This window comes from Otolemur garnettii, unplaced genomic scaffold (assembly GCF_000181295.1).
Source record: "Otolemur garnettii isolate 467f Iridium unplaced genomic scaffold, OtoGar3 scaffold00292, whole genome shotgun sequence".
NCBI lineage: Eukaryota > Metazoa > Chordata > Mammalia > Primates > Galagidae > Otolemur > Otolemur garnettii.
The window spans coordinates 233,885-250,591 of record NW_003852687.1 but is presented as its reverse complement, the minus strand read 5'-3'; the positions used below and the strand labels follow the sequence as shown (position 1 = coordinate 250,591).

The following is a 16,707-nucleotide window of genomic DNA, read 5'->3' as shown; positions in this document are numbered from 1 at the left end:
AAAAAAAAAAAAAAAGAAGTAGCCTCAAGCCTTGCTCAGGGTCACTGCCCTGACAGGGATGTAGGAAGGGATGAGCAGGAGTGTGGGATTCGTCATGATTGCTACACGTCCCGCTTCCCCTGCCTTGCAGACCCATGCCCACCCCCAAAGTTTCCCTTTCAATTACCCTAGCTGCTAGTTCTCCAGGTTTCTGGCCCCACCAAAACTCTCCTGTTAGTGAAGTGTCACAGAGGCATTAATTCCTGGGAAGGACACAGGCTGTTGTGTGGACCTGACGGTCAGGTAGACGGCCACAGTAGGACTTCTGAGTGCCTGTTCTTCATAAAAAAGAAAAAAAAAATTTTTTTTGAGACAGAGTCTTATTCTGTCTCCCAGGCTACATCATAGTTCACTGCAACCTCAAATTCCAGGGTTCAAGCCATTCTCCTGCCTCAGCCTCCCAAGAGATTTGGACTACAGGAACCCTCCACTATTCCTGGCTAATTTTTCTATTTTTAGTAGAGGCCCGGTCTTGCTCTTGTTCAGGCTGGTGTTGAACTCCTGCCCTCAAGTGATTGATTCTCTTGCCTTGACCTCCCAAAGTGCTAGGATTACAGGCGTGAACTATTACAGGCCCCCAGCCAGGAAATATTTTAAATTATACTTTACAACTGCATTCGTATAAAGATGAACATATTATTACATATTGAAACATTTTTGGCTTAAAAGTTTATTCTGGGTTTAAAAGAAAAATATTTTCGTAAGCCTCTGTGGTGGCAGATAAATGGCCCCATAAAGATGTCCATGTCCTAATCCTCAGAATCTGTAACCAATGTTAAATTATCTGGCAAGGGAATAAGGATGCTAATCAACTGACTTTAAATAAGGAGATTATCCAGGATTATCTGGACTGGTGTCATCACAGGGTCTTTAAAAGCAGCAGAAGGAAGCAGTGGGAACCAGAGAGATGGCAGCAGAAGGCCTCCATCAGTTGTTCCTGGCTTTGAAGATGGAGGAACTGGCCATGAGGCAAAGAATGCAAGTGCCCTTCAGAAACTGGAAAAGGCAAAGGAATAGTTTCTCCCTTAGAATCCCCAGAACGGACCCACCCTGCTCACACCTGGATCTTAGCCCATTAAGACCGTGCAGACTCGTAACTTACAGAACTGTAAGATAATAAATCTGTGTGGTTTTAAGCCTCTAACTTTGTGGACAACAGTAGCCCCTGTCCTGCCTTGATGGGTGGGCCAGCCTGGTACCAGCTGCTGACAGACCAAGCTGCCTAATTTCTGGGCGCTGTGAGATAGGGATGGCTTTCCGCCATGGAGCCACCCGCCCCTGGCTGGAGAAATGAAGCACTGACTAATAAGCTGCGGAGCAGGTGACACACCACTGTCCCTTTGAAATGAAAGGGTCGCAGTCACCGGCCGCGAGGCCTCCAGGGGGCAGCAGAGGCCCGGCCCCGCCCTCCTGGAGGTCCGACTACGCCTGCGCGGCGCTCGGGGACGGGAAGTGGGCGGGGACGGGCGGAGAGGCTCGCTGGGCGCCGAGCGGCGGGGTGGCAGGTGAGGCTCGCGGGGACCCGGGGGTGAGGAAGCCCGGGGGGCGGGCTTGGGACGCCGACTGGGCCGGAGTGAGAGTCAGGTGGGGGCGCAAGGCGCACAGTGGGGAAAAGGGGTGAGGACCCCGGAGGGGCGGGATAGGGGAGCTGGGGAGGCAAGGAAGCTGAGAAGAGGCTGGGGGAACCCCAAGCGCGCAGGAGTGGAATGAGGAGGCTTGAGGCGGGGGTAGTTGCCAGGGACCTGAGGAACCCGAGGCCGGGGATGGGGGTTTGGGAAGCCAGTGGCCGAGAATCGGGGGTCTGTTGGGCTGACGGGGGTGTGGCTGAGACGAGGGTCAGGTGGGGACTGGGGGCTGTGAGGCAGAAGGGAATATTGAGGAATGACGCTCCCCCATTTCCTGACATCCGGCCCTTCTCACCCCATCCCACCTCCCAGGAGCATCTGGGCCAGGCCCACTGCCCTGTTCCCCATCCGACCAGCCCCTGCAGCTTCATCACATGTCTGTCTGAATGCCCCTGCCCCATTGCTCCCCATGTATTCGAGTGTCTTAGTTACAGCCAGCGCTTGGGCTGTGGCTGCTTGAGCAGAAGGTGTGTGAGAGAGAGCCTCAGGCTGCAGGCCTCACCCCACCACTGCAGCTGCAGGCAAGCCCCTTAACCGTCTGTGCACTGAGAGGCAGGGATTTGAGCACAGAGCATTGAGCACACTCTGGGGCCCAGTGGATGGTGGTGGACTCCTCTGAAGCCTAAAGCCTTCCACCCTTGGGACTGAGTGACACATGTTCTGATGGTGTTCCCTGGGCCAAGTTCTGTGGCCCCAGCTGTGCTTCCACCATGGGGGATAGAATGTGAGGCCAGCTGGCACAAAGAGGCCATCTTCAGTCCTTTTTTTTTTTTTTTTTTTTGAGACAGAGCCTCAAGCTGTCCCCATGGGTAGAGTGTTGTGGCATCACAGCTCACAGTAACCTCCAACTCCTGGGCTCAAGCGAGTCTCCTGCCTCAGCCTCCCAAGTAGCTGGGACCACAGGCGCCCACCACAACACCCGGCTATTTTTTTTGGTTGCAGCCTTCATTGTTGTTTGGTGGGCCCGGGCTGGATTCAAACCCGCTCCCACCTTAGGTGTCTGTGGCTGGCACCTTAGCCACTTGAGCCACAGGCACCAAGCTGCCATCTTCAGTCTTATCTGACTTTTATTCTTATTTCTGTCCTGTGGTCAGAATTGACTCTTTCCCTCCAGCCTCTCAGGTAAAAGTGGCCAAGGCACTGGGTATCTGAAGACCCCTGTTGAGTCCTACTTTGCCACCTCCCACCTTGGGTTCTCACCTGACTCCTGGAGCCTATTTCTTCATTGCAGTGTGGCCTTCTCAGCATAGTTGTGAGAGGTAAACAAGATGAGTATGCTTTGAAAGCTGTGAACCTCCAGGCAAGTTACATTTGTGGGATTCCTTTGGGAGAGCTCCTGAAGCAAACCATGTGTCTTTATGACCTGCCTCCCACTGTGCTTTGTGGATGGTGTAGCTTTCTCTTGAAAGGTGCCAGGCCTCAGCCCCCCCACTAGTGACCCTTCCCTCTGCCATTACATTTACCACCTGCTATGCCCAAAGGGCTAGGGTGGGCTCCATGACCTCGGGAGCTGACACTGTATTGAGAAAGTCAGGCCTGTGAAAAGAGATATGGTGGTTGCACCACAGCTGAACATGCTTAGTGCCGAGAACTGGTTAAAAGGTGCCATTTGAGCTCAGGAGTTAGAGAGCAGCCTGAGCAAGAGTGAGTCAGTAGAGACCCCATCTCTGCCAAAAATAGAAAACTTAGCTGGGTAAATGGCGGGTGCCTGTACTCCTAGCTCTTCAGGAGGCTGAGGCAAGTGGATCACTTGAGCCCAAGAGTTTGAGGTTGCTGTGAACTGCGATGCCACAGCACCCTACCCAGGGCAACAGAGTGAAACTCTGTCTTTAAAAAAACAAAGGGATACAGGTTATGTTCCATATGTTTTGCCACAGTAAAAAACTTACATAGGTAGGAAAAGATCTAGAAGGAATTGCACCAAACTATACTCAGTGGTTATTTCAAAAAAATAAATTTCTTCATTGGTAGGGAAAAAATGCTAACAGTTAATATGATAATACCACATAACACTAATGATGCAGTTCCTTTTACAAGGAAGTGTGATTAGACTGCTGTTTTTTTCATTACCTGGATTCTGAAGTTATAGAAGACACAAGTGTTTTGTCTCTACCACCTGGAAAACTGCATTTGTAAAACTATGTATTGGTTGAGCCTATGAGTCAAAACTGGTACACTAGAGGAAAATAAATATTCCGAATTATAAAAATAAAACTTTTTTAAGTCGGATGTTAGCAAAAGTGCCACAGACACTTGGAAGACAGCATGCTGGATCCAAAGGTGGCGAGATTTCAGTAGAGCCTGGAAGGATGCAGGAGACCTCAGAGGGCAGCATGGAAGAGGGGCTGCTGAGCCACAGCACAGCCAGCAGAGGAGCCAGGAGCCTGCACAGTGTTAGCTGTTAGCATGGGCAAGGAGGAGAGGGTGGTGAGTACAGAAATAGAAGGAGCCATAAGAGACCTGAAGCTTGAGGTTGGCAGCTACTGAGGAGTGAGACAGGGATAGGAAGGGGTCAGAAGGACTCTCTAGGATGTTGGTCCCAGTTAGGGCCCAGATTCCCCAGCGAGAATCCTACCCAGGGACTTTGGGCAAGTGCCTTAGCCCTTCCTCTGCAGCCTGCCCTATAAAGTGGAGACAACAACAGCAGGGTTGTTGGACAGTTAAAAGAGGAAGCGGTGTTCAGAGCAGTGGCGAGTGACAGCTGGTACCACCCCATTAGTCCCACTTTTGCAGCCCCCTCAGTGAGGAGCACTAGGGGGCAGCTAACCTCTGGTCACAGTTGGCCAGACCAGTCAAGGCAGGCAGCACTGGAGGTTGGGAGCCCAGGGTCCCTCCCATCCCCACTCTGGGCCCTTGGTGATGTCTAAAGACTCATACATGTATCCCTGCAGCCCTGAGCCCATCACTGGTGTGCCCAGTCAAACCCTCTGGTCCTTTCCCAGCTCCATTTCTCCCTGAATCCCCACCTGCCACAGTTTGCCAGCTGCCCACCACAGCTTCCCACAAGAACCCAAACCCCAGCACTGTCCCCTGCCTATGGGGCACTCCCACGGCTATCTCTCTTCCCCCTGGGGTTAGGATTGCTCCCACCTGCTCCTCCCTCTCCCTGATATCCATGTGCACATATCAGAGTCAGGACTTTATTGGAAAAAAGGAAGGACAAGGAAGGAAGTTATTCCCGTTCTATACAGGGAAGGAAAGCTGTGTCCCAGTTTCTTCCCCGCCTCACTGTAGGTCGGGAGGCAGAAATGAGCCTGCTCGGTCCCCAGCAGGCAGGATGGCTCTGGGCACCCTGCCTTTCTAGCAAGAGTGGGCACTTGGCACAGACCTTGAAAGCAGACCAGCCTCTCCCCTCCGCAGAGGCGGGCGGAGCCCGCCCACAAGCACTGTCAGGCCCTCGGCTGCTCAGCGTGTGTGGTGCAGATGCTATCAAGGCCCTAGCCAGGCTCAGGGTGGTGGGCACAGGGTGCATGTCGGGGTCTGTAGTGCTTCAGTGCAGAGGGGAGGGACTGCCAACCCCAATGGAGACAGACAGGTTGGGGGAAGGGGCTCCAGATTGGAGGGGAAGCCCCCTAAGGCGGCCAGGAGGTGTGGAGGAGCCACCTGCATTCCTAAATGTCAGCAGATATTACCAGGATTGAAGGTGAAAGGTTTGGAATTCTGTGCTTGAAGGTGGGGCTTTAGGCCACAGACATGGGTTTCTCCACCTGGAACCCTCTGGGCATTCTTGGGGTTGAACTTGTCTCCTTTCATTTGGATCCTGATCATAAATTCACATGAACATGTTTTGTATGGCCTGAGATTTCTGAGCATCCTGATCCTTTAGAATGGTGAGGGAGCCAGACAGCATTTCCCAAAGCTAAGGCCCCTGGTGCTGGGGGCAGCTCAGTGGGAGGAGGCCCAAGCAGTTCACAGGCAGAGGAGGAGGACTTGGCCTTTTACCTGCTCAAGGGTAGCTAAGCTTAGTGCCATCTCCTTGTTTTCTCTTCTGGGCAGTGAGTCTGGTAGGCCCTGCCCCTCCCCGGCCATCCTTGTCACCTCCTGCCTCTGTGCACTTCTCTGTCCTACTAAGTGCCCCTCCTGCTCTGCTCAGCTGAGTTTTCCTTATTTGTTTGACCTTCTTTATCCTTTTACCTGGTGTCTTTTGTAACCTGGGTTGCATTTTGTTTGCTTTTTATGAGTGAAGGATAACAATGAATCCCCATAACCTTCCATTACAAGTGCCCCTATTTCTATACTATCTGTATTTTATTTGTATATATCTGCTTAAAATAGTTTTCACCTGCTGTCTCTGAAGGAAGACCTGTGCCCTTTGCTCCAGACCCTTCTCTGAGTACAAATGTAACCCCATGTTCAGACTCACTCTCTCCGCCCCTTGTCCTCTTTTGTGATTTTATCTCAGTGCTTCCAGAAGGCTTGTTCCAGGTTAGTAATTCTCCATCAATACAGTCCTGTGTGGGCCATACGTTCCCTTCATCCTTCCCCTTCAGACCCCTGCCTGCAGCCACCCTGTAGGCAAAGTTTGGAGGCCCAGTCATGGATAGTCTAAGACTGATGGTTCTGGAAGATTCTCTGTATAGCTTTTCTGGTCCTGTCCTCTCTGTTCAGCCATCAGACACTGGAAGGCCTTGGGCAGTGAAGCTGCCCCCTAAATTCTCCCTCCTAGAACTTGGGGTACTCCTGGGACTCATGTCAGTCTTCACCTTAGAGGAACCCTGTTTGGGATCTCTCCCAGTGGTCACTGTGAAGAAATTCCCAGGCTGCATGTTAGAGGAAGCCCCTGGGGATGTCCTTGTGGGAAGGGTCCAGGAGGGGGTTGGAGGGCGCAGGACAGAGAAGAGCCAGTACTGAGCTACTACCGAGCTGGTGCCAGCGAGGAGGTGGTGCCCAGGGCACTCAGGTGTGCTCAGGTGCCTGTGGTAGGAAGGGGGACCTGCAGGTGATACCCCTGGGTGGTGGTGGAAAGAAGGGAGCCACTCTAGGACTGTTTGGGTCTGAAGGGGCTGAGTGAGGGCCACCAGGTTGGGGAGAAAGGGACCAGGTCCAGCATGCAGAGGTGTGAGTGCAGACAGGTTGAGGCTTCTGAGCTAGGAGAAGACAGGATTTGGAGCCCCTCCCAACCTTCACCCTAGCCCACAGCCCCCACCCCCGTGGGAGGAGGCCCTGGGGCACCACATGCCTCTTTCAGATGAAGGAGGAACAAGGTGGGCTGGTAACTGCCTTAGGGATCAGAATCCCTCCTGGGCCCTGTCCCCAGTCCTAAGGCCACAGTGAGGGGCTGCCCCTCTCCAAGCTTGGCGTTCTCATCTGTGAAATGGGGGGCTCATCCTGGCTCTTGGTGTGTAGGGACAATGCATGGGGCTGGGCAGCTAGTCAGCCTGCAGCATTCCTAAAGACTGGGAGGAAAAGCCCATGTCCTCCACCCACTGTGGGGTCAGCAGCCTGGGACGTCCATGGCACCCCCTTTCAGCCAGGGCTTAGCAGGCTTAAGACATTCTAAGCTCATAACTCAACTTGTATTGGCATTTGAGAGCCCTAACCACACTACAGAAGGCTGCCTGTCTGTCCCAGGTTGGCCTCTACTTCTCTCCTGACCACCTCTTGGGCAGCCAGGCAGCCTCTGGGGAGCCCTTCCTGCTTTCCCTCTGATATGTCTCCCATACAGTCGTGAACCAGCCCCTCCTGTACACTGGACCTTCTCTTCCCTCCCCTCTACCACTGCTGCAGCTTACAGCCAGGCTTACAGCCCCGGTGACATCACCCCCTCAGCCCAGAGCTCTCTTGGCTGCCAGGGCCCAAGATCAGGTGGAACCTCTTCCCTGCCTCAGTGCCTGGCCCCAGTGTCCCTGTCTTGCCTGGCTGTAGCCACACCAGCCACCTCTACCAGGAATATATCCTCTCTGTCCCTTCTCTAAGATGTCCACACAGCTTCTGGGCCTGCTGCCATCTCCTGAGACTACATCTCTGGGTGCCCACATGTCCCCACTTGGACCCTTGTCAGCATAGCAGCTGGAGTTGTCACCCCACTAAATTGTGTCCCCTGCACATGCAGCCCAGGGCTTGGAGCAGCACCTGCTGCTGATGCTGGCAGGTGGGTGTCAGGGCAGGGCACCTGTGTCCATGTCACTGCATGCCTGATGCCCTGTGATTTTGTCAGTGCTGGCAGGTTGGGGGCAGGGCAGGGCGCCTGTGTCCACATCACTTCGTGTCTGTCGCCTTATGATTTTGCTGATGGATGTCTCTCCCCAGAGTGAAGACTGACGCGAGCCTCTCACCCAGGCTGTGAGCTCCTGGGATGCTCTGGGCATGGCCTGTGACACAGAGGACCCCCAGGGCTTCCTGGACACACTCTTGCAAGACTTCCCAGCTCCACTGAGCCCGGAGAGCCCTGTGCCATGGAAGGCCCCAGGGACGGTGTTTAGCCAGGATGAGGTGGAGGCTGAGCTGGCTGAGCTGGCAATGGGCTTCCTGGGCAGCAGGTAGGCCTGTGCGTCCTCACAGGGGCAGCGTGAGGGGTGGGTGTCTGCCCGGTGCAGGCCTCCACTGCACTGCCATCCCTCTCGTGGTGCCATCCTGTGGTCTTCCTGGGCTGCATCCCTCTTGTGGTGCCATCCCGTGGTCTTCCTGGGCTGCTGTAACAAAGTACCATAGACTGGCCACTTAAAACAGCAGGAATCTGTTCTCTGACAGTTCTGGAAGCCAGAAGTCTGAGATCAAAGTGTTGGTAGGGCCCACGGGGAGCATCTGCCCAGCCTTTTCTTTTAGTGTCTGGTGCCAACTTCCTGGTGTTCCGAGCTTGTAGACCTGTCCTTCCCATCTCACCCTCGCCTCACGTGGCCTCTCTCTGAGCCTCTGCACCTTCAGGGCTCTCCTCCCCTGTGTCTGTCACTCCCCCCTCAGGACTGGCCCTGCCACAGTATGACCTCATCTGGACCTAACTGCATTGACAAGGCCTCTCATTCCAGATGAAGTCACATCGTGGGCCTCTGGGAATGGGGACGTCAGTGTCTCTTTGGGGCACAATATAATGCGTTATAGGTCCTGATTCTATTCCATGGCGTGAATCAAGGCAGAGGTCAGTGGGTTGAGGCTAGCCCAAGGCTTTGCAGTCAGGGCATTGCTACCTAGCCCAGGCACCACGATCTGAGAGGTAGCTGGTGCTGCCCCTCGTGTACAGGAGAGGGAGTGGAGGAACAGAGAGATGATGCAACCAGCTAGTTAGATTTGGGGCAGATAAAGAGTAGTTGTATGCAAGCAGACTGCGTTCAAGGTCCCTTCTTCAGAAGACCCTGACTGGGAGCCGGGCATGGTGGCTCATGTCTATAAGCCCAACACTCTGGGAGGCTAAGGCCAGAGGATCCCTTGACCTCAGGAGTTCAAGAGCAACCTGAGCAAGAGCAAGACCTGGTCACTACAAAACCCAGAAAAATTAGCTGAGCATTGTGGTGGGCACCCGTAGTTCCAGCTACTCAGGAGGCTGAGGCAAGAGTATCATTTGAGCCCAAGAGTTTGAGGTTGCTGTGAACTATGATGCCATGGCATTCTACCCAGGTCTTTAAAAAAAAAAAAAAAAAAAGACCCTGGCTTGTTTGGGGTCAGGCTGTTCTGTCTGCCTCGGAGGTGGCTCACAGAGGCCAGGGGCCTGGTAAGCTGTGCCGCATTCCTGGAAACCCAGTAGTCCCCCTCCGTGCCCAGGGTCCCTAGTCCCAGCATCATCCTTGAGGCATCTGCAAGTCCCCTGAAGCCATGATGTGCCCTTGGCCCTGGCTTCCCCCCAACAGCCTCCATCTTTGTGTCCCCTGAGCATGAACTTCCCATGCCCCTAATGGCAAATCAGCTGCCTCCTTGCCTGCCCTGTGAAGGCCCAGCAGAGGCAGCTCACCCCATGCAGTGTAGAACCCAACATCCCTGAGCATGGGTGGTGGTCTAGGGCCATGTCCTCCTGGCCTCCCCCACAGAACTCAAGGAGGAAACAAAAACCCAGTGACTACCAGGGCACATGTGAGGGACATCGTTACTTTGTTTGAAGAAACATTTTAAAGGCAAGTGGGGCCAGGCATGGTGGCAGGCACCTTTAATCCCACTGCTTTGGGAGGCTGGGGCAGGAGGATCACTTGAGCCCAGGAGTTGAAGGCTGCATTGAGCTGGATGATACGCAGCTCCACCCTGGGTGACAGAGTGAGACTCTATCACCATAAAAATAAATAAAATAAAATTAGGAAAGTGACATAAAGCAAACTGGCCTCTGAGGGCAGAGCAGAGCACCCTTTTGGGGCGTCTGGATATAGGAGGTCCCAGGGTTCAGCCTTCTTGAGAGGAGTGGGCAGAACTCCCTGGGGACCAGGGGGTCCGGGAGGGAGATCTGCAGCTGTGGACCTCCTGTGGAGATGGCCATCACCACCCTGGGAGCTCAGGCACTGTGGGGAGGAAAGGTAGGCCCAAGAGGGCCAGTACACCATGACCCACGTGTGGGCAAGTGAGTAGACCCACTACAGTGCCAGCCCATGCTGGGGACCAGATGGAGAACCTGTCCTGGGGACAACAGAGCTGAGGGGATCACTGGGCCTGAGTAGGGGTCACAGGAGCAGAGGAGGATCAAGCCACAATGCCAGCCTCCAAGAGGCATGGCCAGGAAACGGCACAGCCTGAGCCTTCGGTTCCCAGGGAAGGGGAGAAACACGGGGAATCCTGGATAGAAGTAACTGGTCAGCAGCAGGTGACTGGCCTGGATAGAGGCCTGGGGCCAGCGGGTTTTAGTTATGAGGAGGGAGTGCTGAGACTTGTCTGAGGTGGCTGTTGATGGTCAGTGATGGTTGTGAGTGGGAAGGGTCTGAAGCTGGAGAGGACACCAGCTCCCCACATCCTCTTTAGTCTTGGAACCTACCTTAACACTCCATGAATGTGTGATAAAATTGAGGACTTTAAGGTCTTATGTTTCATAGCCATCTTCCTGGATTTCTTTCTTTCTTTCTTTCTTTGGAGACAGTGTCACTTTGTCGCCCTCAGTAGAGTGCCGTGGCATCACAACTTACAACAACCTCAAACTCCTGGGCTCAAGCGATTCTCTGGTCTCAGCCTCCCAAGTAGCCGGGACTACCAGCGCCTGCCACCACATCTGGCTATTTTTAGAGGTCTCACTCTGGCTCAGGCTGGTCTCCAACCTGTGAGCTCAGGCAATCCACCCTCCTCGGCTTCCCAGAGTGCAAGATTACAGGCGTGAGCCTCCGCGCCCCACCCCTTCCTGGATTTATTTTGTTTTTGTTCTTTTCTAGCATTTTATTTCACATACAGACATGGTTGGTTGTATGTGTGGTCATCCCTTGGGGCTTGAACCTCACACATTGTCTGCATCTCATCCAACTGTTCATGCGCGCTCACCTGTACACGCACACACTCACGCATGCCTCGGTGCTCTTTGGCGCATCCCCACAGCCCAGGTTTGGGCTTTGGGGGTCACTGGCCCATGGGCCCCTTTGCAGAGTCTGAGTGGCTTCCTTTCTGACTGTCAGAAGTCTGATCACTCAGCTCACGCATGGGCTGCTTTGATGTCCCGCCTCCCCTCTTGCTGAGGGCAGTCTCCTATCCTATCTTCAGGGCCTCGGGTGGTGCATACCTTCCTTACCCTGCTGCGTATGTGCCTTTTTATCTCTGCACTAGACCATAAACTCCTTGTAACCTCTCATACGGGCAGGAGCAGCATTTCTGGTTTCTCAGGTACCTGGACTTCAAACACACCTCAGCCTGTTCCCTGGAGCATCTTCTGTCAATGTTTCAGAGCCCCACCCTGCAGGGACCAGAGTTAGGGTTGACTTGCACAGTGCAGTGACTCAGGACTGAGAGAGTGCAGGGTGTGTCCAGGGCTCTTGAGTGAGTCAGCAGCTGTGTCCAGGAAGGGGATGCTGGTGGCCCATGGCCAGGCATTGTCTGAGTCCCCGCGGCTGGAGGCCACCTTCCTGTCCCCAGCAGCAGTTGTGGGATGGGCAGGAAGCCGAAACATGACCTCACCAGGACAGAGGGGAAACAGATGTCCCTTCTGCTGCTGTGAAAAAGGAAAACCCAGCAGTTGTCAGGAAACCCCAGAATAGCAGAGGAGTTTATTCCTCCTGTCCAGGATGGTTGTTTTTCAGAGGCAGTTCCAGAGACTTCTCCCCTGAGTCACTCTTTCATTTTAAAGTATTAGAAACCCCAGTAGATTCCTAAGATCATTGGTAGACTTCTGGGATGCCAAGTCCCTGAAGGACATGACACATTGGCCCAGGCTGTTGTGAGCTGGTGCCTTCCAGTTAATGCCAGGAGCGTCAGCCCAGCAGAGTCATCCAGCGGCCCCCAGGCATGCCTCCCACCAGCAGGGATAGGCACACAGGGTAAATGTATGTCACCCAGCTTCCAAGGGGTCTCACTGGATGAGAAGCAGACTATGGGGGTCAGGATGCATCCCAGAGGCTGTAAGGACACCTGGGCCAAGAAGGGTCTGCCTGGGTTCCCCATAGGCATGGAGTCTGAGCCAGATGTAGTGCCTGCCTAGAGGGGTGGGGGAGGCACAGAAAGGTTCACAGAGTTCTGGACAGTCTTCCCCACAGTCCTCCTCCTTGTCCACAGCTGGCTTCAGTATCTCCATCCCCAAAACTCTCCCCACCTGCCCCTTGGCTCCCTTCTACACTGCAGGCCTGCCAAAGGCCCCCAGCTCACAGCTGACATTTTCTCTGCTCCATGTGCTTTCAGCCTGCAGTGACCTCCCTCCCCACTCCACCCACACCACCTCCACTCCTCAGCTCTGTTCTCTGACATTCGGAGCAGCCACCTAAGTCTCACTTCTCAGAACTGTCCCCTGTGGCTCTGGGGAGGCCACCCCTTCTCCAGCAGCTGCCTGGCCTTCTTCCCAGGTGGGTGCATTCCTGTGGGCTCTAGCCTCTTACCTGTTTCATTCCACACAGGCCATCTGCCCGGGCTCCCCACAGGCCCCTTGGCCTCTGGGGAACCCGAGGCTTACCATGGAATCAGAACCCATCACTATCCCGTACCCAGCCAGCTCTGTCCCCACTGGGGTAATTACACAACTGCCCCCCCCCCCAGTTTACATAAAACAGAAACTTCGATGCTGACCCTGCACCTCCCTCCATCCAGCCCTCAATGGACTTTCCCTGATGCAGCGCTCATCTGTCCCATCATATTGATCACCACATCCCTGCCCAGCTCCGGCATCCATCTCTCTCCTCTAGACAGTTGTCACCAACTCCCATCAGCCTCACCCTTCAGCCTACTCTCTATACCAGTTCAAAGATCCCATTATGCCTCATTCCTCTTCAGCACAGATCACAGTCAGTAGCTCCTTGTTTCTCTGGAGCTTGGCCCACCTCAGCCTTGGAGCCCCCTTGCCCCAGTGCCCAATGGCTAGATCTGCCCAGGGACCCTGGGGCCATGCACAGCCCTCCCTGGGCTGGACATGTACCCACAGGCCCTACCTTGGGGTCAGTTCCTGGGCCACCATCCACATGACTGCAGACCAGGCAGCATAACAAACAGAAATTTATTATCTCACAGCTCTGGAGACCTGAAGTCTGAGATGCAGGTATTGGCAGGTCCGGTTCCTTCTTGTGGCCGTGGCCGTCCTTCTTGGCATTCCTTGGCTTTTGGGCTCATCGAGGATCTCTGCCTCATGTTCACATGACATTCTCCCAGTGTGTCTGTCTGAATTTCCACTTTTTTATGAGGACACCAATCACATGTGAGTAGGGCCTCCCTACTACAGTGTGACCTCATCATAACTCATTCTATCTGCTGTGATCCTGTTTCCAAATAAAAGGTCATTCTAAGGTACTGAGGGCTAACACTTCAGCACAGGAGCTTTGGGGGGACATAATTCAACCTGTAACTCTTAGCCCTTGGGGGTCGCCAGCTGGCCTGACGACCCCCCCATGTGGCTGACACATGGACCAGGAGTCATCATCAGCTTGGATGTCAGGCAGTTTGCTGAGCTCTGATGCTGAGGACACAGCTCTCACATCTCTGGGATGGGACAACTCCAGCCCCCTAGCCCAAATCGGGCCCTGGAGGGTTATGTCGCTGTCTGCCTCAGTGTGTTGCATGTGGGTCTCATCCCAGCTCTCCGAGGACAGAGGCTACCCTGCTGTGTGGCACTGCAGCTTGTGGACTGACAGTTGGGGCAGGGGTGCCAGTCCGGCTCCTGCTGGGAGGCCCTGGCCTTACTTCTCTCTCACCCCTAGGAATGCCCCTCTGCCACTTGCTGCATCCCTGACCCACGCGGCAGTTTCCCGGCTGCTACAAACGGACCTTTCTAAATTCAGGAAGTTGCCCAGGGACGAGGAGAAGGAGGAGCAGGCTCCTGTAACCCGTGAGTTCTTCCTTTGCAGTGGCCCCTGGGCTGCTTAGCAGGTGACACAGGGTGACGACGTTGTTGTGGGGAGCACGTTGATGAGGCCACAGAAGGGTGGGTACCAGGCACTGGCTCATGACAAGCAGCAGGATCAAGGTGTTGTGAATGTGTGACGCAGCAGTAAGGTGGAGGGCAGGCACCTCCTGTGCCCTGTCTCACTGAAGTTCCAGAAGAGCCCAGGAAGCAGAACTGCTTGTCCTGATTCACATGTGAGGAAACCAGAAGCCTCAGTCACAGGACTGCAGCCAGGTTCATACTCACTGCCATTCCTCCTTGGCTAACCTGCACCCAGACGGGCTGGGTCCTGTGCAGCAGTTGGCACAACTGTGGGTTCCATAGACAGCATCGCAGTCCAGGTGTGGACAGCATCAGAGCCCAGGCCCCAGCCTCTGCGGACTGAGTTGGGACCCTGCTGGGTAAACCCCAGGGGCAGCCCTGATGGTGGCTTGCCTGCCAGCCCGGGAACAGGGAGGCATCAATGAGAGGCCTGCTGACCCCTCCCACAGAGAATCTCATCGTAGAAAGGCAGGGTTCTTACTTTATGTGATTTTCTTTCCTTTTAGTAGTAATTCCCATTTATTGTGTTTCGCCAGAGGTTTGGTTCATGTTGGAGCAGAAACACAGGGAGTGAGAGTCCTGGCTGCAGGGGGAGGGGACCTTGAGGGTGGGAGTGCCCAGCTGAAAGTCCCCCTGACAGGTGGGGTTCCCTCCTCTGGCATTTTGACTCTAAACTCAGAGCCAGCAGTGTGTGGTGAAGGGAATGAGGAGTGAAGCTGCTGCCGCCTCTTTCTGGTCCCTTGCCCTTCTCCCTGACTTCCCGCCTGTGCTCCCCGGGAGCATGGCCTTGCCTTCCCAGCAGGGGGACAGCTGTGGCAGTGACAGGCAGTCATTGTTCTCCCAGCAGGCCTGCAGGCAGTGGCAGCTGATGGCAGTCTCTGGCTCTGCTGACCCCAGCCCCTCTCGCTGCTTTCTCTGCCATCTAGTGCCATCTGCTGGTAGGATGGGGAACCGCCACAGCTGGCTCTAGCTGGACCCAACTCTGGGCTCCCGCACCACTGTGTGGCCCTGACCACGCCCTCCCTGTCACTGGAGCAGGGTGCAGTCAAGTCTGTCCTAGTAGAGTCTGTCGTCTCAATATGGGCAAGTCTGTGGACACTGGGTCAGAGCCAGGGCAAGGACTGTAAGAGTCACCACCCCCAGGGCAGAGATGAGGCTGAAATCTGGGTGCTGCCAGCCGGCTCCTCCTGGGTGACAGTGATCAGAACGGAACTCCAGGAGCAGTTCCCACGGTTTCCCGCTGGCGTCCAAGCTGCAGGTGTGGCCTCGGGGGGTCTGTGGTCTGGGCACCCTGCTGCAGCTGCCTGGGAGAGTCAAGTCTAACAGGTCACTGGCAATAGTAGCAGCCCAATCTGAGGCAGGAGTGTGAGCAGTGGTGGCAGCCGCGCCTCCCTGCGGGTCCTGGGCCTGGAAAGCACCAGGAGCCTGCCAGTCCAGAGGGAGCAGAGCAGAGCCTGTGGCTTTCCAGGGCAGTTTTCTGGGCAGAGCTCTCCACAGGGGAGAGGAAGAAAAGGCCAGGAGAGGCGGCACTGTGGGGGCTGGCTGCCCAGTCATCACCATGGTTGGCAGTAGAGCCACCTCCCCTGAACTGGGCCTGCCTGGGTCAGTTCTCCGGCCCCTCACTCTGGCCCTGCCAGGCCTCCAGTTCTTGCCAGATGCTTGAATGGGTCTAGTGCTGGATGTGATGGCAGCAGCAGGTCTAGAAGCCCCCGCCCCACATCATCCACAGATTTCCCAGACCCATCTACCTGCTGCTTTCTGTACACAAACCTTGGGCTGGTGGCTCTTCCTCAGTGCTGCCCCTCCAGGCTCAGCCGTCTCCTTTTCTCTGTGGCCATACTGTGGGCAGAAGCTCTTCCTTCTGTCACTTCCCCATGTCCTTCAGGGTTTTTTTTTTGTTTGTTTCTTTTTTTTTTGAGACAGGAGCCTCAAGGTGTCACCCTGGGTAGAGTACTCTGGCATCACAGCTCATAGTAACCTCCAACTCCTGGGCTTAAGTGAGTCTCCTGCCTAAGCCTCCCGAGTAGCTGGGACCAGAGGCACCCGCCACAATGCCTGGCTATTTTTTAGTTACAGCTGTCATTGTTGTTTGGCAGGCCCAGGCTGGATTCGAACCCACCACCTTGAGTGTATGTGGCTGGTGCCTTAGCCACTTGAGCCACAGGCACTAAGCTTCTGCCTTGTTTTTAGTTGCTTGGCCTTGAGCGCCCCTCCAGTGATGAGTCTCCACACACCTGTGCCTGCCATGTGCACCTGGCTGGCAGGAGTCCTAGAAGGGCTTTGTGCACTGAGGAGACTGGTCCCTGAAGACAGAGCACCTGGACACCCTTTGCACCTGTCTCTGGTTGCTGTTTGGATTTGTGGCCATGTAATAGAATGCCCCCAAATGTAGTGCCTTAAAACAACAGACATTTGGCTCAGTGCCTGTGGCTCAAGCGGCTAGGGCGCCAGCCACATACACCTAAGGTGGAGGGTTCGAATCCCCAGCCCGGGCCCACCAAACAACAGTGATGGCTGCAACCAAAAAAATGGCCGGGCATTGTGGTGGGCGCCTGTGGTCCCAGCTACTTGGGAGGCTGAGGCAGGAGACTC

General features: G+C 54.9%; 1 protein-coding gene across 2 annotated transcripts in view; it reads left to right on the top strand.

The window, feature by feature from the left end:
• The first annotated feature begins 1,505 nt into the window (after nt 1-1,505).
• PPM1F (protein phosphatase, Mg2+/Mn2+ dependent 1F) overlaps nt 1,506-16,707 on the top strand; it is a 30,949-nt gene continuing 15,747 nt past the window's right edge. Inside the window, exons 1-3 of one of the 2 annotated variants that reach the window (XM_023508930.1) lie at nt 1,506-1,544; nt 7,914-8,143; nt 13,889-14,016. In XM_023508930.1, coding sequence (XP_023364698.1) covers nt 7,971-8,143; nt 13,889-14,016 — 301 coding nt within the window. In that variant the 5' untranslated portion in view covers nt 1,506-1,544; nt 7,914-7,970. Of the gene's footprint in view, nt 1,545-2,834; nt 2,924-7,913; nt 8,144-13,888; nt 14,017-16,707 lie in introns of those variants that run through there. The other variant, XM_003803301.3, reaches the window with a different exon arrangement.